Source organism: Filicampus tigris, chromosome 2, assembly GCF_054856515.1.
Source record: "Filicampus tigris isolate MCC_2025a chromosome 2, RoL_Ftig_1.0, whole genome shotgun sequence".
Classification (NCBI taxonomy): domain Eukaryota; kingdom Metazoa; phylum Chordata; class Actinopteri; order Syngnathiformes; family Syngnathidae; genus Filicampus; species Filicampus tigris.
In genome coordinates, this window is record NC_141218.1 from 21,537,131 (window position 1) to 21,559,592 (window position 22,462).

Sequence of the window (22,462 nt, forward strand, 5' to 3'; positions counted from 1 at the left end):
AGTGCAAAATGAAGGAAAAGATGAACATTGTGGTTTGTGGACATCCCGAGCTATATGACACGGCCAGCTAACAGTAGTGGGACAAGAAAAAAAGAGACCAGGCTTGGAGAACCGCGAGCGAGGAGCTTGTTATACCTTTTACTTTCTTTCGTTTTTTACAGCTGTTGAACTTTACCAAGACAGCAATATTTGTTTGCATTAGCTGTAGCGCAGCTAAAGCTACGTACTCCTCCAGCAGTGGGCAGTCAAGCGACATGCGGGCATCACTCGCCGGAGTGCTATGACGCTGCTCGCGTTACTGGGTCTCATCACTCATCACCAGAACTCACGCTGTATCTCCTGTTGAAAAATCTCCCCCGCAGTTTGGTAACTAGTGGCATGTTTGGAGTGTTCAGAGGCAATTTTTGTCGTTTGCCCATTTCGCAGAGTAGGTTGAGATTAACTTTGGCCGCTGTGCGACCGTGTCACACGCATGAGGGACAACTAGTGGATCGGATTAAAATCCACCTCCGCCCTTGCTTAGTCCGTCCCTTTTTTAAAACTTGTCGTCTCCCGGCCTCCGTCCCAAAAATGGGCATCGGACCGTTCCGCCCCCGGGACGGAATGCCCAGCTCTGGCGAATAGTGTGCCCACTTAATGTTTCATGCTAAATTGATATCGTTTTTTCCACTTTGGCTAAAGCTATCCAGAAATTACTATTTTTAATCACTTAAACTGGTTTTACAAGCCCCTATTTTTTTCCCACCAAATCCACGTCTTTACATAAATTGAACAATAATGGTAAGTTTAAATATTTGTGTACCACAATTGTCCATGACTTCTGGTTTCCAATTCAGTTTGTTGTTAACACTACATATCACAATCAATTGCTGATGATTCGCTAATAGTGAAAACCCACAAGTAAGTAATGCTCCCCCTAAAAGGGGTTTTAATTGCCTCTAACTCAATAGCAACGAAGCACTACTTTTTTTCTAATTGAAACTCCTTAACTCACGTCAACACAGTGCCAATTTGACACAAGATGGTCAGAAACTTCTCAACTGTCTTCAACATTATACGGATATGCAAAGGTTCACTGTTAATTGTTTTCACAGTTAAAATGAAGGAAATCACAATGTGGGCCGTGTCGAAAATGAGTGTGTTGAAAGAAAAATCAACGGACAAGTAGGCTACTTGAACTCATTCAGTGCCAGACATTTTGAGACCCTCTTTTATACCCTAATGTTTCAAAAATATTTAAACATATATAAATAAGTGCCTGGGATTGAATGGCTGGACTGTAAAAAGATAAAGATCTCCTTAGCAGTGAATGATTTAAATAAATATTGATTGATTAACTCATTCAATCCCAAAGACATATTTAGATGTCAAGACATTACGTATAGATATGCAGCATCGCCAAATATGGCTAAACAAAGGCTAGGAAGCACTGATTTAATTTCATTCAGATTTGAAGAAACATCCATAATGTGACTTTTTATGATTTTTTAATCACTTACTCAAATGTCCACATTGTTTCTATTTGATTGTTTGTGCTTAAAAATCACATTTGATGGCGTTGGCAATGCATGAGACATGATGCTTTCAGGGCAAAAGCCACAAAAGTGTTGGGGATGTGACAAAAAGCTTGGCGGCATGCTGTAACTGTGTCATTGCGTCTTTGTCTCAGTTCTGTTGCTCTGGAGGAGGAAACGGACTCGGTGTCTCAGGACACAGCCGATACGCTTCCAGAGGAGGACCGGCTGGAAGGGACCAGCGAGAGAGACGCTCTGCTGGGCTTGTCGGGCACGCCCGAGGTCGAGGACAGCTTTCTGTAGTCCCATTTAGGCATCCTGGAAAAAATCATTTACTTGGGGACTTTTTCCTCCTATTATTAAATAGGCCATAAAAAGGGAACATGACTAAAGTAGAATGTAGCATCATGGAGACTAAAAGGAGTTTTGTATTTCCACTAAGCATTCGAGATGTTTTGTCCTTCGTCTATATGTATTTTTTTTCCTTTTTCACACTTAATACCTCTTAAAGTCCATACATTCAGTAATCAGCATGTTTTTGTCATTCTTAGAATGCTGAAATGACACAGATACGGTACATTCCTCACAATATTCCTTGGTACTGCATTATATTTGTTAGATAAGTTAATATTCATATTGCATACAGATGTCTGATAGCAAAGTCTTTTATAAAGAAACACGCATAACGTGTTAGAAAATGTTGACGTGCACGTTGAAATGCGGACAGATTTTCTATGCACTATTTTGATGGCCCATAATAATCTGTGGTTTTAATCGAGGAAGCTAATGAGAACACTATGAAATGTTTTTGTCCTTTTGTATGAATTTCACCTTATATTTCTTTTTTTTGTGTCTATGCCTTCATTCATAGGTCTGTGCCAGATTTGCACTTTATGTCAAAATTGTATGTGTATTCATGATCAAGGTACATTTGAAATGTTCACTCTGTTAAATGATGTTTGACTTGCACTGTACATCCTCACTGGCATGTGGTAATGTTTAAGAAATGAGCATGCAAGTGTGTATCACTTTACTGCAACGCATTCATACCGACAAACACTAAATGTGTGTGTGTGGGGGGGGGATTATGGCAAACACTATTGAGACATTTTTATGGACTGAGACATACATATACATATATATACGTATACATATATATGTATGTAAACAGCAGAAAAAAAGGTATTCATATAAAGAAGAAGAAAAGCTGTAAGAGATAAAGCTGTAAGAGATTAAGGTATCCACCTGCCAGTGAGGATGTGTGGTTGTTACACTGAGGAGAATAATAAGAAACAGCGTATCACTGCCTTCGTACAAATGTAACAAATGAGTGCCTTTGTTTTGTACAGTTTATTCACTGTACATATTATTGCTTAAAATGAAGGGCTACTGTGCGCTGATGGAAACGTCATGTATGCAATACTTTGTCCATCGTGTCTGACAAGCTACGCTACCAAAGCTCAAGGTGAAGTTTACCAAGTGTGTACTCTATGTAACGTGTCAATAAATATGGATCAACACAAACCCTCTCAGTGCATGCATCTAATCCTCTTCAGTGCTTTTCCCATTAAATATCTCCCGCCCCGCAGCTGGATAAGCCCGCAGGCGGCCGCAGTTCTGCAAAGAAGGAGGCGATTCGTCGCACCTTCTCGTCATGAGAGAATTTGGCCTTGATTTGGCAAATTGGAGCTGGCTCATTAATTCGTTAAGCATAATGTGCTGAACAGTCTCCCTCTACTGCGGTCAAGCCAGCCGAAAAAATGAAGTCAAGCCAGCCGCCCTAACTTCCTTTATATCAGGCATTACGGTAATAGGTCGCAGACGAGCGGCGAAAGCCCCCTTCAGAATAAAAGGACACTATTACGTTGAACTGGACGTCAATGCTTCAGGTTAGAATTAAACGAATTGGGCAGAGCTGGGCAGTCCGTCCCTAGGCCGGACCCGTCGGACCCTCCGGCCCGGCCGGATGCCCATTTTGGGGGCTGGGGCTGACAAATTTTTAAAAATGGCTGGACTAAGCTTGGCCAGAAGTGGATTTTAGTCCGGCCCACTAATCGGCCCTCATGCGTTTGACGTGGTCGCGAGGCGGCCAAATTTCATCTCAGCCTACTCAGTGAAAGGCTTCTTTTTAGGCTTCTTTCTACTCCCGCGTCAACTGACGCATTTATTCACACGCATTGTGCTGTTGGCGACAGGTCTGCAACACATGTCACGCACACATCAGGAATTGTTGCTGCTCAGATTGGTCCATTATGTCACATGTTGCGATGACATACTGTTTCCCACACGGAGAGGAGGGAGAGGATGCAGCACGCAGCTCGTTGCTGCTGCACAGCAAACTAGTTTGGCAATAAAATTAAATGCACCGTCTAGTCATGTCGGTTCCTTTATGGTTGAAGCAGGCACGATATCTATTGTTGTCGCTGTCTTTTTGAAGCGACGCCCCCCGACTTGGAACTCAACTGTTTCAAAACAGCTAACAGCTTGTGTCAGGGAGCATATTAAGCTGCGCGCAGCACTCAAGTATGACGCTGGCACATCAAGGTGGAGTTCATGCACTTCTTCTGGCGTCTTCCCTACTTCGCCGGAATCTACACCGTAGCAAACCTGCTGTGTATAGTGGTTTGCTGGAATGCTTTTATTTTGAAGGTTAAAAAGCCTCTGCCGTTAGCATCTCTCCCGCGGTGGCGTCAATTAGTGTTGGGTCGTTTGCGAACGATTCGTTCAAAAAGAACTCATCTTTTCAGTGAACGTGAGTTTAAGGATCACTTCCTGAAGTGATTCGTTCTTTTCTCAGTTCATTTGAGCTCAGCCACACGCATGTTGTCAATCTTCGCGATCGACCAATCAGCAGCCAACGTCAGATGTAAGCGGGATTTACTGAACATACTGCCATGCTATTGGCCTTCCCGAAGGAATCAGTGATGTCATTTCCCGTTCACCAACGATTCAGAGAGAGAACGCGTCACTGCCATTTCTCGTTCACGCGAACGAGAACTCCATGCAGTCAGTGAGTGAACTGAGTTTTGCTATGAATGATTCGTGATTCGCCAAGGAGGGAACCACTCACCAACACCACTCCTTTCGTGCTCGCGGGGACAAGCTTTCTTTGGCATCCGTTTCTCCAAGCTAACGGCTAATGTTAAGCCCATCCAAGTACCGGGGGCAAGCGCATGAAAACAAATAAGAGCTCTGACAAAACTTAGAGTCCCTCGCCAGATCGTGATGAGGCACCCCGGTCTGCAGCAGCTGGGAGATGACGTTGTTGACGGGTGCGGGCGAGAGAGGAGAAGCGGATGACGAAGGAGAGAGAGCGTGACACTTTTTGAACTTAACGGTTGTACTGTATTGGCGTTGGCTGCGGCCCACAGTAGCCGGTTGGACTAATAAAATGTGTCAATTGTTCTACGTCTGACGGCGTCTTCTTGAAAGACGCTACAATATATTAAATAAGCTCTTTGTTGTAACGCAACTAGTCCACTTCTGAGGGAATGTAGAATGCTTGATTTGAATCTTGAGGCGCATTGAAAAATAAAGAGTATTTGAAATAGGGATATATGTCTGCTAGTATCATTTGTTTTCATTTTTTATTCAAACTAATCCCCCCACAGCTGTCCACCAAAGGAAGTCCCATTCAAATCTGATGTTCTATTTCAAAATAAGAGTCCCCTGAAAGATGCACATTTCACTGTCATCAGGCCTGATTTTAAAAATTCATTAAAAAGATTTGGATGGGACTTGTTTAGGTGACAGCCGGGGTGGTCTCGTGTCCTGCACAACTGGTAAATAGCTAACGATAGCTAAAGGGTATTTTTTAATGAAGTTTTAAAATCAGGCCTGGTGTCAGTGAAATGTGAAATTTTCAGGCGACCTTTATTTTGAAATGCCAGATCAGATTTGGATGGGACCTCTTTTGGTGGACAGCTGGGGTAGCCCAGTGTCCTCCAGAACTGGTCTGGTATCACGATAGCTGAATGATACATTTGAATGTTTTTTAAAAATAAGGGATGATTACAGTGAAATATGCATATTTCAGAGGACTTTTATTTTAAAATTCCGCATCAGATTTGGATGGGACTTTTTGGGTGCACAGCTGGGGTGGTCTAGTGTCCTGCGGAACTGGTCTCTTATCACGATAGCTAAAGGATCATTTTTAATGAATTTTTAAAGTCAGGACTGATAACAATGAAATGTGCATCTTTCATGGGAACTCATTTTCAAATGGAACATCAGCTTTGGATGGGACTTCATTTGGTGGACAGCTGTGGGGGGGTTATCTTGAATAAAAAATGGAAACAAATGATCTGAACACAGATATATATCCATATTTCAAATAGTCTTTATTTTTCAATGCATCTCAAGATTCAAATCAACCATTCTACATTCTCTCAGAAATGGACCAGCTGCGTTATAACAGAGAGCTTATTTAATATATTGTAGCGTCTTCCAAGAACACGCCGTCAGTTAGTTGAAAAAGTGTCACGCTCTCTCTCCTTCGTCCTCCGCTTCTCCTCTCTCGCCCGCACCCCCTCCCGTCTGGCGAGCCGCTCAATGCATTCATTAGCCTCGGAAACAACACAACTCGACAAAACACAAATTGAACCACAACACAGATAACCCAGTTCGTTACAATATTTATTTCTAATCCGAAGCATTGACGTCCAGTTCAACGTAATGGTGTGCTTTTATCTGAAGGGCCTTTCGCCGCTCGTCGGCGACCTATTACCGTAATGCCTGATATAAAGGAAATTAGTGGCGGCTGGCTTGACTTCATTTTTTCGAGTGGAGGCTGGCCGCAGTTCCCTCCCTTACACGCACACACACAGTCCCCTCCACCATCCATTTGCCTGCCTCAAAGATTTCATGTTTGCTGTGTGACATGAGTGACAGAGATAGTGTGAAGAAGAAGGCAGGAGGAGACTCTTGGGTCTGCTCCTGATGTTCAAACCGGGACACTTGCATTTTCATCATCTCCTCTGCCAGGCTGAACACAACCACCGGTGAGTACGTTTCATGTTTGATGTCCCAAAAGGCTTGCAAGTCAAGCCTATTTCAACCTTGGCCTTGTCTTTATCATCTTGTATGGCCCCCCGGTGGCCATTCTCGCACTGACATAAATACTTGTACCTTTTCCGAATGTGTGCTACATTACAAAGCTGTATTTGCTGAAAATAGACTCTTCTATAGTTTTTAAGTGATGAATCTATAGTCCGTTTGGAAAACCCCGCTTAACCCTCCTGTTGAGCTGCAAATCAAATCGACTCTTTCTGAAGTTTGCAAATTAAAAGTAATTTGAAAAACGCTCTACAAATGCATCATTTTTTTTAATGCTTACTTCTTTTTATGTTTGTTTAAATTAACTAGGCTACACTGATACCACATTTTTCAGTGCTAGTGTTAGTACAAGTACTTACATTTGAGTACTTGCAGATACGCAGTACTGATATTTGATAATGGTATTCGATCTTACAATTGTGATGAAAATGTGTTTTAATCAAATATTGCTTAAAAAAAGCTTTACCTGAACATAGCATACATTTCACTCAAATATAACATTTGTTAGATGAACGGTAAATTAAAACCTGACAACACAAATAATCATATATTTTAAAACAAAATAAAGACAACGGTGCAACATGTAATACAAATGTTAATTGCCCTACGAATTTGTGCTATAATACCATACTTAAAGGAATAATTTTCAATTAAGTGCACCTGAACGCAACTCATGCAGGGTGAAAAATAATGTAACGTAGTTTCCGTTTGCAAAATGTTGCTTTAAAGGCCACAGATCGCAGTTAAGGTTCATAACAATTTCTGAAAACTATTATGAAAATACAAAGCACAAACATAATCCCAACACCCACTGGTAAACACTTTTTTTTTTAAATCAGAGGTGCACTTTTCTAAATGATTTTGGGGGGGGCGCTGAAAACAAATCTGCCCTTGTTATTTCTCTAGCACATCAGGTTTTCATAATAGTAATAATAATAATAATAATAATAACAATTAATAATAATAATAATAACAACAACAACAACAATAATAATAATAATATGAAATGTAATACAGTATAGCAATACATTAAGTAATCATGAAATAAGAGTTAAGTCAGCAACAGGTGGATTTTTTTTCAGAAACTATAAATTACAATTCATGGTAAAATCCGTAGTGCACAAGCTTAAACACAACAAATGAAAACATATAAAAAATATATCAAAACCCGATATGCTCGAAAAAAATTTTTTAATCAGCATCAAAAATACATTTAAAGGACACACAAAGTCATCTCTGATTTCAATTTGCTCTTGACCAACGTCGACCGCAACTACATATATAGTACTGCTGATGTTGGCTGTATGATATACGTCAGGCTGGTGATGTGGTATCGGTACACTGTATTCAGTATCTGATCATTTTTAGGAGTGCCAATACTATACATGCATATATACATCCCTAAAATGAACCGTCATTTATACATGCAATGGGTCACGTTGACCGATGGGCATTTATTGGAATACCAAAGAAACAAACGCAACAGGAGGGTTGAGGTACCAGACATCCCCAATAGTTAGGTTCCATGATGCACTAACTTGAGTCAAGGTCTGATCTAATGAAATAGGTAAAGGCATTTTAATTTTTACGCTCTATTATTTGGAAGAAACGTTCCCTGCATGTTGTTTGCATTTGTTGGGCTTGGTTCCCTTTTGAAAATAAAAGATAGGCTATTTAATGTGGTCAGAAAAGAGAAGTTAATACGAGTGATGTCAAAGAGCTGCTTGTGATGTGGTTTCGTCTCTCTTGCACGCTGCAGACTTCAAAAGAGTGTTGTGTTGAACTCACACACATCAACACTCAATCGTTGCTTTGGAGTCGATTCAGGATGCAGTCGCTCCTCACTCTGCTGCTGGGATTTGTGGTCCCCGTCGCCTCAGGTAAGGGAGGGAATCAAATCATTTAAGAGTTGTTTTTCTTTGAAACCCTTTTTTAGAGTCAATTATTTGATCTGTTTTGTATTATTGCATATTTCTTTATACTCAATCATGGGTGTTTCTGTGGGATGCTGTCCTCTGGTAGCATATTGAATTTCTGCAGGCATCACCTTCTTGTGATGATGATGATGATGATGATGATGATTTGGGGTAAAGACCATGTATCTAGGATTCTGCTGCTTGACCTCTAATTGCAACTTCATGTATTAGAATTTGCACACAAATGCCTGCTTTGTGTCGTGTTAATTCTGACTGACTGAATTGGCTTCGCTTTCCGCTGGATTACTGTGTACCATGTGGATGGGGGGGTCAATGGAAGTATGAGTGAACAGTGTGCATCGGTGGGAAAGACCCACAGGAAGAGTGTTAAGGCCTAAATACTGATTGGCATGTCCCTAACATTCATTGGTGGGAATTAGCCAAAGGGAAAAACGCCGAATGTATAATCTTAGTTGTGCTCCAAGCTTTAGAACACACTATAATGGAACTTTGACTGAAAGACTGAAAGACTGAAAGAGTAGCTTTGACATAGTGTGAGAGAACGGCAGGAACAATTTGGAAGGTGACTGGATTGTCAATCAGAGGCGAAGGTACAATCGGAATTTTACGTTTATAGTAAGTTTTTATTTGACTCTGTGCTTCCGTGTGACGACTGACGGAATAGGCCGACCTGGAATAATGACGGACTGGCGGGCCGGCCGCTGGCGAATAACGAATGATGGACCGGCAAAATATACTGATGCGCCCAACTCAGCTGTTACCCTCGTAAACAGTATTTTACCGACGGCCCTAAAATAGTGGTGACAAACTGAAATTTAGCGCTGATGGAAGCATGGTTAAAATGAATGATGACGGAGTGATGAATTGATGGCGACTGACGGGTGTCATTGTAATTCATTCAGAAATATGACAACAGCATGTGTCAATCCCACTTGATCGTGGTAGAAATCCATTAATTGAACAATATTATTATTATTGCCTCTGACCACGTCACAACTATGTGTGTGTGTGTGTGTGTGTGTGTGGAGATCTTCTTGCAGTTCCTTTTAAATGTACGTTGTGTTTGCCGATCTCATGGGTAGACTCCAGCGAGTCCTTCTGCCATATAGACCACGCGTGGCGCATGCCCCGTATTTAAAGGAAATAAGGCGCTTCCATTGGATAGCAAACAGGTCGCCTGTGTTTCCCCCCACAACAATGCAAACACCCCTTTCTACCTGCGCCCGTCTACCAAAATACCAAAAGAAAGAACTTTTTTGAAGAACATTTAGACTGCGCTTTGCGCTAGACTTGTGTTGATCACGAAAATATGGCCCATAGTGTTACATTGTTTCAAAAAGCAATAGTACGGCAAGAGATGCTATCAAACAGTTCATTAGAAAGCTCATTTGAACGTTGCGCAACTATAATGGTGGATCTTCTTCTTTCCTAGTGGAGTGGGGGCGTCCAGTGATCAGGCTTAATTCAAAGGTGGTGTCAGGTCCTGAGGTGGTGGTTAAGTCCGGCACCCCGTTGGATCTGAGGTGCGAGGGTAATGCACCTGTGACCTGGCAACCCAGACTGGCCAAACACAAACGCTACATGTCCAAGGAGAAGGGAAATGTCTCCACTTTGAAGGTGGCACGTCCCTCTGCCGAATTCACCGGGACCTACAAGTGTTTGTACACTGGTGCGACCCAGCTTCATAATCTGTCCTCATCAGTTCACGTGTTTGTAAAAGGTGAGCTCCGGCACATTTGTGTCACCCTTGCACCCGGGTCAGTGCTGGTTGCTGATTCCAATCCTTTGCTCTCCTTATGCCAGATCCAAGTCGTGTCTTCTGGACCAGCAGCACCTTGCTGAGGGTGGTGAAAAAAGAGGGTGAGGTGTACTTGCTCCCCTGCCTCCTGACTGACCCAAGCGCCACAGACATGAGCCTCCGCATGGAAAACGGCACCACTGTTCCTCCTGGGATGAACTTCACCGTCTACCGGCATCGTGGTATTCTCATCCACAGCCTCCACCCCAGCTTCAACGCTGACTACGTATGCACGGCCAAGGTCAATGGGGTGGAGCGCACGTCCAAAGCCTTCTCCATTAACGTCATCCAGAGTGAGACCACTGCAGGGTTAACCTATTTTAACACTCAGGTGATACATGCAGCCTTTTTGGGACTAATTGTATAATTGCGTCCGTCTTTAGAGCTCCGTTTCCCTCCGTATGTCTTTTTGGAGACGGATGAATACATACGAATTACTGGAGAGGAACTGAAGATCTGCTGCACAACACACAATCCCAACTTCAACTACAATGTCACCTGGATATACACCACCAAATCAGTTAGTATGATCCATGCTGGGAATTTTTCTTGGCTTTTACAAAAAGAGCTTACAAGAACTCTTCTTTTTCTTGCTGTTGCCTTCAGAAACCCACCATCGAAGAGAGGGTCCGCTCCAGTGGGGAAAACCGTCTGGACATACAGAGCATCCTCACCATCCCTGCTGTGGACCTTGCAGACACGGGCAACATTTCATGCATCGGCACTAATGAAGCAGGGGTGAACAGTTCAACGACATACTTGCTGGTTGTCGGTAAGCTATGAGAATAGTCACTCCAGGCATGATTCAGACAAAAAAAAAAGACGCATTCAGGAGCGGATTCTCTCGGGTCATGTATGCAGACAAGCCATACATTCGACTGTCGCCCCAGCTCTCCCCAAAGCTGACCCACAAAGGTCTTTCAATTGAGGTGAACGAGGGAGAAGATCTGGAGCTCATGGTGCTCATTGAGGCGTACCCCCACATTGTGGAGCACAGCTGGCAAACGCCAACATCACCCACCACCACCGCACAGGAGAACAAGCTCATCCGATATAACAACAGGTGAAATTGAATCTCAGAGATTTATGGACAGCCATTGATATTGCGTTTACAAATACAGGAGTTAGAAGCAAAGCGCCTTTAGATACACTCTAAAAACAGTTGGGTTAAATATAACTCCATTTTGCGTCAAAAATGGACCGATGGGGTCAATTTGACCCACTTTTTGTGTTGTTTTGTACAAAACAGTTCCAAAACTACCCAGTTTGGGTTGTTTTTGCACAAAGTTGGGTCAAATTGACCCAAGTAGCGGATCGGTCCACTTTTGACCCAGAATTGTGTTATTTTTATCCCGACTGTTTTTAGAGTGTACAGGACATGAATGCCAGTACAGTATGTACTCACAGTCCCTGTAAAGCCAAAATAAATGCGCTCTAAATTCAACACACAACAGAGAGGGAGTACATAAAATGTGGCGTCAAAATTGTGAAAAATCAAGCCATTGTCTTAGTTTTCAAACGCTTAATGCGTGAAGCCACGCCCCACTTAAACAGGAATGCTACTTTGCCTAGCAACTTGTCTTATGCTTACACATCCCGCTAGCCACCAGCTAGCTCTTGGCTGGCGAACGGGTTTATTTATTTATTTTTTTAATCTTTACTTAAGTAAAAGAGCCGAAAGAGTACATTTTTTAGTCTTTTTTTTACTCAATCTGCACCTCTGTTAGAGTACATGAATACTTTTGCCACATTTGTTCCCAGGTAATGCGACTGCTGTAACAAGGAAGTTCGGTTCTATACTAATGTGGAAGTGCACATATTGAGAAGTAGTTACTAATAAATTCCTCTTCCTTTTAACCCATCAGATACCATGCTACATTGCAACTGAAGAGAATGAATTCTCAAGAGCAAGGCCAGTATACCTTCAATGCTAGGAGCGAATTGACCAACGCCTCCATCACATTCCAAGTCCAGATGTATCGTAAGTGAAATGCGTAGCAACTTTTGTATAACTCCCTGGTTCCCATTTTGTGTTTTATGTTGATCACCAGTATTTTTTTCTCATTGTCAGAGAGACCAGTTGCCATGGTGAGATGGGAAAATGTTACCACTCTGACATGCACGTCCTTTGGCTACCCTGCCCCAAGAATCATCTGGTACCAATGTTTTGGAATACGCCCCACGTGAGTATTCTTGTCAAGTGAAAATTAAGCAATGCTTTCTTTTTCAAATTAGTGGTACAAAAGTATTCTTTACTTAATGTGTAACACCCGTCTCACAAAGCAGTCTTGTTAATGGGGTGGTAGCACTATGAGCGGAGTCCTGGGTACTTTTTACTACTAAATAAATTAACTTTGTAAACAGGCAATACAATAAAATAATAGTGGTAGACCTTTGAAGTGAATTATGAATGACAGTGCCTCCACTTAGCAGGAAAATTATAATTACTGTAAATTATCTTTTTAACCCAATACGAATAATGACATTTTTACAATTCTTACTTATGTCAATGTAACATTTTCAATAATAAAAATGCAAACAATATGGATTTTAGTGAAACAAATGAATACACACAACAAATAAAGAATATATAGAAAAACATTTTTGTTCACCACATTTTATCTGAGTAGCCCGCCTGAACTCTCAGTTCAGTTTTAAATCGTTGCAGGCTTGGTGTTGCTTGGGTGTGTTATGACCTTACAAACTTAAAAATGGTCTCCGCAAAACAAGCAAAAACAAATTGCACGTGCACTGTGTTTGAATGGTACTAATGAATCCTCAGTTCAAGGTAGATGACGATGAAATCTACGGTGCCTTTGGAAATTCACTGTGATGCCTTAACGCCACTCTGAAGCTAGGTCACTGATAGTGTAGTGGTACACACGCCTGAGTTGTGTGCGGGCAGCGTGGGATCGATTCCCGCTCAGTGATGGTGTCTGTGTGTACCCTGCGACTGGCTGGCGACCAGTTCGGGGTGTAGTCTGCCTTCGCCCGTTGATGGCTGGGATAGGCTCCAGCACCTCCCCGCGACCCTGTATAGGATAAGCGGTTTGGAAGATGACACATGACACACTCTGAAGCTGTGTCCAAATTTGTAGTCTGCGTCCTAGAGGACGCTTCGCAGACTAGGTCCTTCAAAAGCTCCCTCTCATGTGTCCTCCATGGATTGCATAAACAGTGGCAAATTTGGACAGATGTGACATAATGGACTCTATGCACGCACCATTTCCACATTTTGGCTATGGCGACGTGTTAACTTCTGGTCACTAGTCTAACGCAGAGCGATATTGATAGCGTGAAATTCTTTAAAAATATGACATCAATTTACCGTATGATCTTTCTAAATTGCTCCATTTATCCAAGTGTCGGCGAAGTGATCAAAGCACCGTATTTATAGCAGAAGTCAACCCAAACATATTTTTTTCAAGAATATGTCCCCAGCAGGCCCACTAGTTGAAACACGGCATTCTGACTAATTTTGCATTTGTGGAATATAAGTTAAGCAGCAAAATGCACTCGTTTTTAGCCATCTCTGGGAGCGGCCATTTTGTCTTCTGTCGACTGAAAATGACATTACAACTGCTCACAACGACCACTCGCGGCTGACCTGTTTTCTGAATCTGAGCTTGGTGATTGGTCGTTGTGAGCAGTTGTGATGTCATTTTCAGTCGACAGAAATGACAAAATGGCCGCCCCCAGAGATGGCTAAAAACGAGTGGATTAACACTTATCCACAAACACAATATTTATCAGAATGCCCTGTTTCAACTTGTGGGTTTGCATAGAATATATTCTTGGAAAAAAAAGTGTTTGCGTCAACTTTCACTTTAAGGCTCCGTTCCGTTCAGCCTTAATACTCAATTCGGATTTTTGGGTGAAATCAGTTTGTATAATCGTTCACATTACATATCAATTGCGACCTCTGTTTTTCTGGTGTGTGAGCCAAATGCGGCCTCAAAGTGACTCGCACGCGCAGAAGCGACGACGTCACTTACAATGTAGTTTTTATTGACCAGCATATAGGGACTCATCTTTTTATCATCTCATATCTACAGAGGAGCGACGCGGGAGGAGGTAGAAATATTTTGGAGAAATGAGGGCAGACTTTGCGATCTCCTCATTTCAGAGAAATGTCTTAGTAGACATTTGAAATGAATAACAAATGCATAACAAATGAAGCGTATGCTGAAAAATTACTATCACCACAAAGGTCCACTTCATGCGTCTTCTTTCAAGTGGGATTCAAGTCAAATATAAAGTCAATACTTTACTCAAACAACTTTGCAGATTCACAGACAATTTTCAATCACACTCCTAAGAATCCTCCCCCAACCGGTCGGAGTACATATTGAGCTTTTGATAACATATAGGTCAGATACATGTGACCTGTCCCTTCAGACTGAGGTCGCATTGCAAAAAATTCCATATGTATCTGATCTAGGACCACATATGAAAGTGACCCATCTCGGATTTGATGAAAAAAAAAAAAAAGGAAGAATTGAGCCATTCAGACTGTCATTAAAGAAAAAAATCAGATGCTGGTTTATATGCGCAAAAAAAAAATCTGATTTGTGTCGGATTTGTCTGCAGATTGAACATAGCCTAATTTAATGAGTCATTTGCTGTTTCACAGAACATGCAGGACCATGTCAACATAGGCTTGCACAGCTTATTTTGGCACGCTCAACTCAACTTTGTAGAGCACAAAAACAACCACAACAGGATAGAAAGTCTTTATTGTCACATTTTATGGTGCTAATGCAACAAAACTGAGAATATGAAAACATAAAAGACAACCAATCATAAGATAATAACGACAAGCATATATTACTCATTGCAGGATGAGTATAAATATTCCAATGAAGCTTTGTGAAACCTCACTCAGCGCACTCCGGCACACCTTTTTGGGTTTACTCCGAATAACAAAACGGCATATTTGAGCAGCGTTCTGAGTTTCCCAAAGGTCGGAGCGAAGCAGTGTGTGCTCGGAGTGTATTTCCGAACGCGCCCCTAGTGGGCGGCAAGAGATGTAACCACGTCCACGCGCTTGGTGGCGAGCTATGGTGGCTCCATCAAACCTCACCGAAGCATAGCTAAGCAGAATGATATACCACACGATGCACAAGATGATTTTACATTATAGTCACAGCAGGGTCCAAATAGAGCTTCCTTGGTCTGCTGTATGTTAAAAGTCTATCTTTAAAACCCTCCATACTATACATGTAAGAGGTATACATTAGCTAATCGTGATTAGCATTTGGCTTTTCTCACAAATCATTCCATCTGAGCACAATCAAAACAATAAATGAAGTACTCACTTTACAACAGGTTACAAACAGTCCAAAAAGAACCAATGTACTTTGCATTCGCTAGAAACTATTTTTAACAAATCTCTTACCAGATCACCAACATCTGCCTCCTGTCCTACTTAGCGCACAATCTCGAGCGTTCCCCCCCCCGCCAAAAAAAGTCTCGAGCGTTCCAGGTGTGACTACGCCCATTGTTACCTTCTTGGACATCACAGATGCATCATCCAATGACAATATAGAAACAACATATTTGTATTTACAAGTTAGGTGGTGAAAAAGAAAAAGAAACTATGCAATTCTTGTACAGTTAATAAAAACCTGATGTGCAAAAATGAACTTTTATCATTTAAAATGACAAAACATAATGGTTGCTTAACACATTTAACCTATATTGAATGTTTAATGATAACGTATTTATATTAATAACTAAAAACATTTTTATCATCTTAGATTATAAAAGCAAATTTTAGACCGGGCTACATGTATGTAGTAAGTATGTGGTTGTAATGGGCGGCACTAGCCAACCTGAAAGGACTTGGGCTTTGGAACAGGATGGTACAGTAGTAGTTTGAGTACCGCTGTGGACAAATGTAAAAAAAAAAAAAAAGGTAACTAGTTGTTGGAAGGATGCTTGTCTCCTTTCTGACGACTGTCGAGGTGACAGATGAAAACTCAGACAGCTGCAGTGCTTCATCTGTTCAGGGTCACACAAGGGAGGGAGCCTATCCCAGTAGGCTCAAGTAAGAATTGAATAGGAACTGATCCCGTGGCGGCTGTACAAAAACCAGCAATGTGAACAACTACATCACCGTAGTGTCACTGTAGTGATTTGTCTGGTATCGCTAAATGATGCCAATTCTCAACTACACTCCTCTCCATTGCAGGGCTTTTTGTTCAAAATCATACTCAATACTGCTATAATCTAAACTGAAACCTGTTTACATTGAGCCAGGTGCAATGAAAGCAATACCGGGCTGCAGATGGCAACCCTCCTGCAAGCTCAGACAGTGGAGCTTCAGAGGGAGGAGTACGGGGCAGTGGCGGTGGAGAGTGTGCTCACCGTGGGGCCATCCAGCCGCAGGATGACAGTCGAGTGTGTGGCCTTTAACCTCGTTGGAGTCAGCAGCGACACATTTGCCATGGAGGTTTCTGGTGAATATCCAATCATGTTCTGAGCTTGTGATTTTTTATTTTTTTTTATTTTTTTATTTTCGCTGAGTCACAGCGATGTGACTTAAACCACATTTGATGTTCTGCATGAACGTTTCTGTTTTTTTCTCAGTCAGCTGCTTACTTTGGAACTTAATGTTATCTGTTTGCGACACTAATGACCCATTCTCATAGCTAATGCAAATTTAAGCACATTTTCTACAGCTAGACATTCAAAGAACTGGCTTTTGTAACACAGTGAGTCACCACGGCTAACTGATCTTTCGCTGGCTATGCAGACAAACTCTTCACCTCCACCTTGACCGGATCTGCAGGCATTCTGTCCATCCTCCTTCTGCTTCTGGTGTTTCTGTTTTACAAATATAAGCAGGTAACGGTCAAGTGACAGTATGATGGCTGTTTTAACACAAACACGGCTCGCTTTGAAACGACTCTTTCCCTTCCTCTCTCAACCAGAAACCCAGGTATGAGATCCGTTGGAAGATCATTGAGGCAAGAGATGGAAACAACTACACCTTTGTTGACCCCACGCAGCTGCCCTACAATGATAAATGGGAGTTTCCACGGGATAAACTCAAGCTAGGTTAGGAGGGTGTTTCATATGAAGTAGTTCAAACCATTAGTTACACCCGCAGACTGAGATCTATGACAAGAATTGTATTAAAAATTCTGCCTTGACCAAGATAGTAATGTTCAATTTTAATATTCATGAAGTGAAAAGACAAGTCTTTATTCATGCATTCAGCAATGCATTCAGGCATTACTAAAATAATGAAAGGTGTTTCAAAGTCATGAAGTCAGGTCCAACTTTGCAGGAAAGATCTTGGGTGCCGGAGCTTTTGGAAAAGTGGTGGAAGCCACAGCCATCGGTCTGGGAGAGCAAGACAATGTGATGCGTGTTGCTGTGAAAATGTTAAAAGGTGTGACTGTGAATTGTTGTTCCAGAAAATGTGCTAAAGACAAAATCAATATTTTCACGCGACTGATTCAGCATCAGCGGACTGATGCCAATGTGTTGCTTTTCTCTTTGAAGCCAGCGCCCATTCTGACGAAAGAGAAGCTCTGATGTCAGAGCTAAAGATCCTGAGTCACTTGGGACATCACAAGAACATTGTCAATCTACTGGGGGCCTGCACCTACGGAGGTAGCATGATTTCCAAGCCTATTTCCATATCAAATAATACTACTACTGCTAATAATAATAATAATAACATGCGTGCAGATCCAGTACATGTTTTAGTTGAAATGGTCTTAATGTGGCATGGTTCCTCTTCAGGACCCGTGCTTGTAATCACAGAGTACTGCAGCCTCGGGGACTTACTGAACTTCCTCCGCCAGAAGGCGGAAACTTTTATGAGCTTTGTCATGAACATACCCGCCATAACGGAGAACTCCAGCAACTATAAGAACATCTGCAATCAGAAGCATTTCATAAGAAGGTAGGCACCCAAGAACAATGGAAAAGATGACAGAGAAGTTGTATAAGTCTCAACCCCAAAGTTTGGATGTTTGAATCCCAGCTCGGCTCTTTCTCTATAGACTTTCTCCCAGGTTCTCCCTGTGCTTGTGTGGATTTTCTCTGGACCTTCCTGGCTTCCTTCCACATTTTACAAAAATATGCATGTGTGGTGCTTGTTGAGTCGACATAATTCCCCGATGGGACTAAGAGTTGAGGGATTTGGGACAGGGTTGTATTGTATGCTGTAATTCAGGTTAACTTCCTATTTTTACAAAGTGAGGTTCAGTAAAGTCCTTCCCGACATACCTCCTGCATCTCCTTTCCTTCGCCACCACGCCGGTGACCCCGACGTCACTTCTGAAGTGTCAGGGGCCGGATCAATCGCTGCCGGAGTTTTGGGCAGCCTTGTTCACACACCTGGAGGCTCAATGCACCCTGCGTGTGATGACGACACACACCAATACTAATGTCGTTTCAGCACTAGGCAGTGCCACCGTAGCAAGAGTGGAGGGTTTCATCATAACGCCTTGGCCTAGTTTAAGTGTGCAGCCTTCAAGGCTCATCTCCTCAAGACCTTGCAGTTGTCACAGTCAGTGCACGAGAGATGGCTTTGTGCTAAGGCCCTGGGGGACAGTAAGCCTTCTGGACTCATGGAGATGATGCTAAAACTCCTCGACAATGAGGAGCCTAACTTTCATTATATGGAAGTGTTTCTCCGCCACATGCCTCCACATGTTCACACAGCACTCGCCAACACTACTATCACTGAACCTCGCGGCAAACTAGAGTGACCGGATCCAAACTGACCGGATGTGGGACAGGGAGTCTGCTCGTGGGGGACAATGTGGGACGCAGCTGACGCTCGCGACGGACACCTAAAATGCATACGGCACAGCTTGTCAACTGTTCAGTAACATATAATATAATAAACTGTAACAAAATAACAATTATAGATCTACAAATAAAAACACAAAACACAGAATTGCAGTTGAAATGATCTGCAGTTACAAAAATACAACACAAACTGCTAGTAAAAAGTTCAATCTCTGAGACATTAATATCAATAGGACAGGGGAGGAGCCAGAACGTGGCTAATGGGTGGGCCTGGAAAAATCAGGGTGGGCCAGAATATTTTTCTCACTGAGCACAATCCTCCTATCCCGACACATCGTATATTCAAATAAAATGACAAACTGAATAATATGAAGTTCAGATCCTCCTTAGACAACCACAATTATGCCATTCTTATTATTCAATTAAAAAAAACACACAACGAACACAACGAAACACAAATTCCAAAATAATTTCATAATAATTTACCAAAAATGTAAAGGTATATTATTTTTCATGAATCTCACTGGGTGGGCAGTCTGTCAATCTGGGTGGGCCTACCCAGGCCTACCCATAGCTCCGCCCTTGCAATAGGAACTCACAATAAAGTCTCATCATATCTTGAGGTAGATGCACTTAAACAATAGGCACGCTCACACAATAGAACCTTGTCAAATCTCAAATCAACATGTGAAGTGCAGTAACAATTAACTACAGTAACAAATACAATCCTATCAAAGACAGGCTACCACAACTACTGCAATTCACATTATTTTCTAATTAAACAGCCGCAGCATAAAACGAAAATAAAACAAGAAGTATATCAAAAATAGTCAGGAGATAAGAATACTGTAACTACAATAAATTCTGTTGTAAACAAACGTGTCCACCATAGCAGCACTTCCAGAAGCAAGGAAAGCACTGATGAAACACTTTCGGTTATGTCCATCACAACTCAAGTCTTTCAGTTTTCTCCACAACAGCAACAGCAGCCACAAAGTTCACAGAAAGCTTTATCTGACTTTATCCGGCTTCACCCACGGACAATGAGTTCCCAGACCTTGTTGTAACTGCATTTCGTTTTCTTTGCAGTCTTCTTACTTTCCTTAGAGTCCTCCATTTTCATTAATTCATCACAAATTTCTGGAACGCGTCGCTCAAATGCTTGTTTTTGGTAGGCGTATCTTTAAAAGCAACTATTGCCTGCATGTGCGCCCGGCTGTTTGATTGACAGCATAGCCCTGCCTCTCACAGTCTTGCACCCAGACAGTCACACCAGCCCGAACACCGTACACCCCATCCCCCCACCCTCCCCCCACACACACAGCCCGAGACCCGCCCCCATAATAGCCTCCACTGTGTGTTGTCTGCTCTCCTCACACAGGCGTTTAATAATAAACAAGATTTTAGACGCACGTTTGAAAAATTGGTGCCTGCCGATCGATCATGCGGGACAGCGAGTCAATTTGCGAGACGCATCAAAAACCATTAAAATGCGGGATAGTCCCGCGCAAATCTGGTCAAATATGGTCACCCTACGGCAGACTCGCGTCTCCCTCGTGTCTTCGTCGCTACCCAGCGTTTTGCTCCCGAGGTGCCAGTGTGGAGCTACGCTCCCCCGAACAATGGGGAATGGGTGAGCAGGGGTGAGCTTCCACTGGCGGTCATGACACCTAGGGCATGTGCTATTTCCGATTCCACACATCCAGGACTTCTCTGCACACCTGGCTGGCAAGGTGGTGCTCTCAAAGGTGTACCTGGTGCGTGGGTACTTTCAGGTCCCAGTGCATCGCTCATATATTCCCAAAAGGGTGGTTGTGACTCCGTTTGGATTACTTGACTTCCTGAGGATGTCGTTTGGACTAATAAAAATGCTGCACGGTAATTCCAAGGGTGATGGACTCAGAAGTATGTCTTTCGTGTTTGCCTGTTTGGACGACGTCCTCGTTGCAAGCTCCTCAGAGGATGAGCACCTTGTGCATCTCAAGGACCTTTTACAAGGCTTGCCACACATGGACTTGTCATTAACCCGGCCAAGTGCCTTTTCAGAATGCCCTCCATCCACTTCCTTGGTCATCTCGTCACCAAGGATGGGGCCACCCCTCTTCCAACGAGGGTGGAGGCCGTCTTCGCCTTCCCTCATCCCTCCACTGCTCGTTCGCTCTGTGAATTCCTTGCAATGGTGACATTCTACCATCGCTTCATCCGCTCCGCCGCCCATATTATTCATCCGCTATATGAAACCCAAAAAGGCATGTCCCTCAACCAGCCTTTTAAGTGGACAGCCAAGATGGGGGCCAATTTCGATGCCGTCACAGCCGCCTTGGCTCATGCGACTATGTTGGCTCACCCGATGCCTGGGGCCCCGGTCGCAATTACCACGGATGCCTCAGATCTGCTGGTTGGCGCAGTGCATGAACAGTGGTTGGGCGGGGCCTGGCAGCCACTGGTCTTTTTTAGTTGCCCGCTGTCCCCCAAGAGCGTAAATACAGCACGTGCAACAGGGAGCTTCGCGGCCTTTCTTCCAAGTCCTGCTGGAGGGCCGCCACTTTATAGCGTTCTTGGACCACAAACCCTCAAACAGCAACACCAACTGTCATTCATAGAGTACACTACTGGCATCTGGCATGTTGCTGGTAAGGTCAACGTGGTCGCGGACTATCTCTCCAAAGTGGTGGTTGAGACTGTTCACCTCAATCTTGATTACGTTTGCATGAGTGTGAAACAGGTCTCATGGTATCCAAACCTTCAAGTGTTCAGGCACGGGGTTGCAACTAGAAGAGGCAGCAGTGGGGGTGTCAGGTTTTAAATTGTTATGCCACTTTACAACTGGCAGGCTGTGCCCGCTAATTCCTGTGAACTGGCAACGGACTGTTTTCGAGGCGGTTCACAACCTCTTCCACCCCAGCAGGAAACTGTCCATGAGGTTTGTTTCGCAGAAGTTTGTGAAGGAAGGATGTTGGGTCCTCGGTGGACTCGTGCCTGTCAGTGGGCTAAGGTGCATCACCACAGCAAGGCCCCCGTTTAACTTTTTCCTGTTCCCAAAAGGAGGTTTATCCCATTAACATTGACCTGGTGGGCCCACTTCCCCCCTCGTAAGGGTTCTCTTACCTTTTCACCATGGTGGACCGGACAAACCACTGGCTGGGGGCCGGTCCTCTCTCCTCAACTGCGTCCTCTGAGATGGCCCCCCACATTTTCGTACCCTGTCCTACCTGTATTGTGACAGAGGGCCGCAATTCATTTTTGATCTCTACAATACAATACAATACAACTTTATTTATATAGCACATTACATAACAACTAGAGAAGTAACAAAGCAATTTACATTACAAAAACAAAACAGCAATTATATTACAAGTGAAAGCAATAAATTAAAACACAAATTA

General features: G+C 42.9%; 2 protein-coding genes across 4 annotated transcripts in view; both read left to right on the forward strand.

Annotated features, from left to right (window-relative positions):
- pdgfrb (platelet-derived growth factor receptor, beta polypeptide) overlaps positions 1–3,038 on the forward strand; it is a 36,972-nt gene extending 33,934 nt beyond the window's left edge. For both annotated transcript variants that reach the window (XM_086023687.1, XM_086023686.1), the window contains one exon: positions 1,670–3,038. In XM_086023687.1, coding sequence (XP_085879813.1) covers positions 1,670–1,817 — 148 coding nt within the window. In that variant the 3' untranslated portion in view covers positions 1,818–3,038. The remainder of the gene's footprint in view (positions 1–1,669) is intronic.
- A 3,285-nt stretch (positions 3,039–6,323) lies between these two features.
- The window catches only part of csf1ra (colony stimulating factor 1 receptor, a), a 29,809-nt gene continuing 13,670 nt past the window's right edge, over positions 6,324–22,462 (forward strand). For both annotated transcript variants that reach the window (XM_086023280.1, XM_086023279.1), the window contains exons 1-15: positions 6,324–6,514; positions 8,329–8,449; positions 9,939–10,226; positions 10,310–10,597; positions 10,688–10,824; positions 10,911–11,076; positions 11,166–11,367; positions 12,170–12,285; positions 12,376–12,487; positions 16,566–16,765; positions 17,062–17,153; positions 17,240–17,366; positions 17,599–17,703; positions 17,817–17,927; positions 18,060–18,222. In XM_086023280.1, coding sequence (XP_085879406.1) covers positions 8,398–8,449; positions 9,939–10,226; positions 10,310–10,597; positions 10,688–10,824; positions 10,911–11,076; positions 11,166–11,367; positions 12,170–12,285; positions 12,376–12,487; positions 16,566–16,765; positions 17,062–17,153; positions 17,240–17,366; positions 17,599–17,703; positions 17,817–17,927; positions 18,060–18,222 — 2,159 coding nt within the window. In that variant the 5' untranslated portion in view covers positions 6,324–6,514; positions 8,329–8,397. The remainder of the gene's footprint in view (positions 6,515–8,328; positions 8,450–9,938; positions 10,227–10,309; positions 10,598–10,687; positions 10,825–10,910; positions 11,077–11,165; positions 11,368–12,169; positions 12,286–12,375; positions 12,488–16,565; positions 16,766–17,061; positions 17,154–17,239; positions 17,367–17,598; positions 17,704–17,816; positions 17,928–18,059; positions 18,223–22,462) is intronic.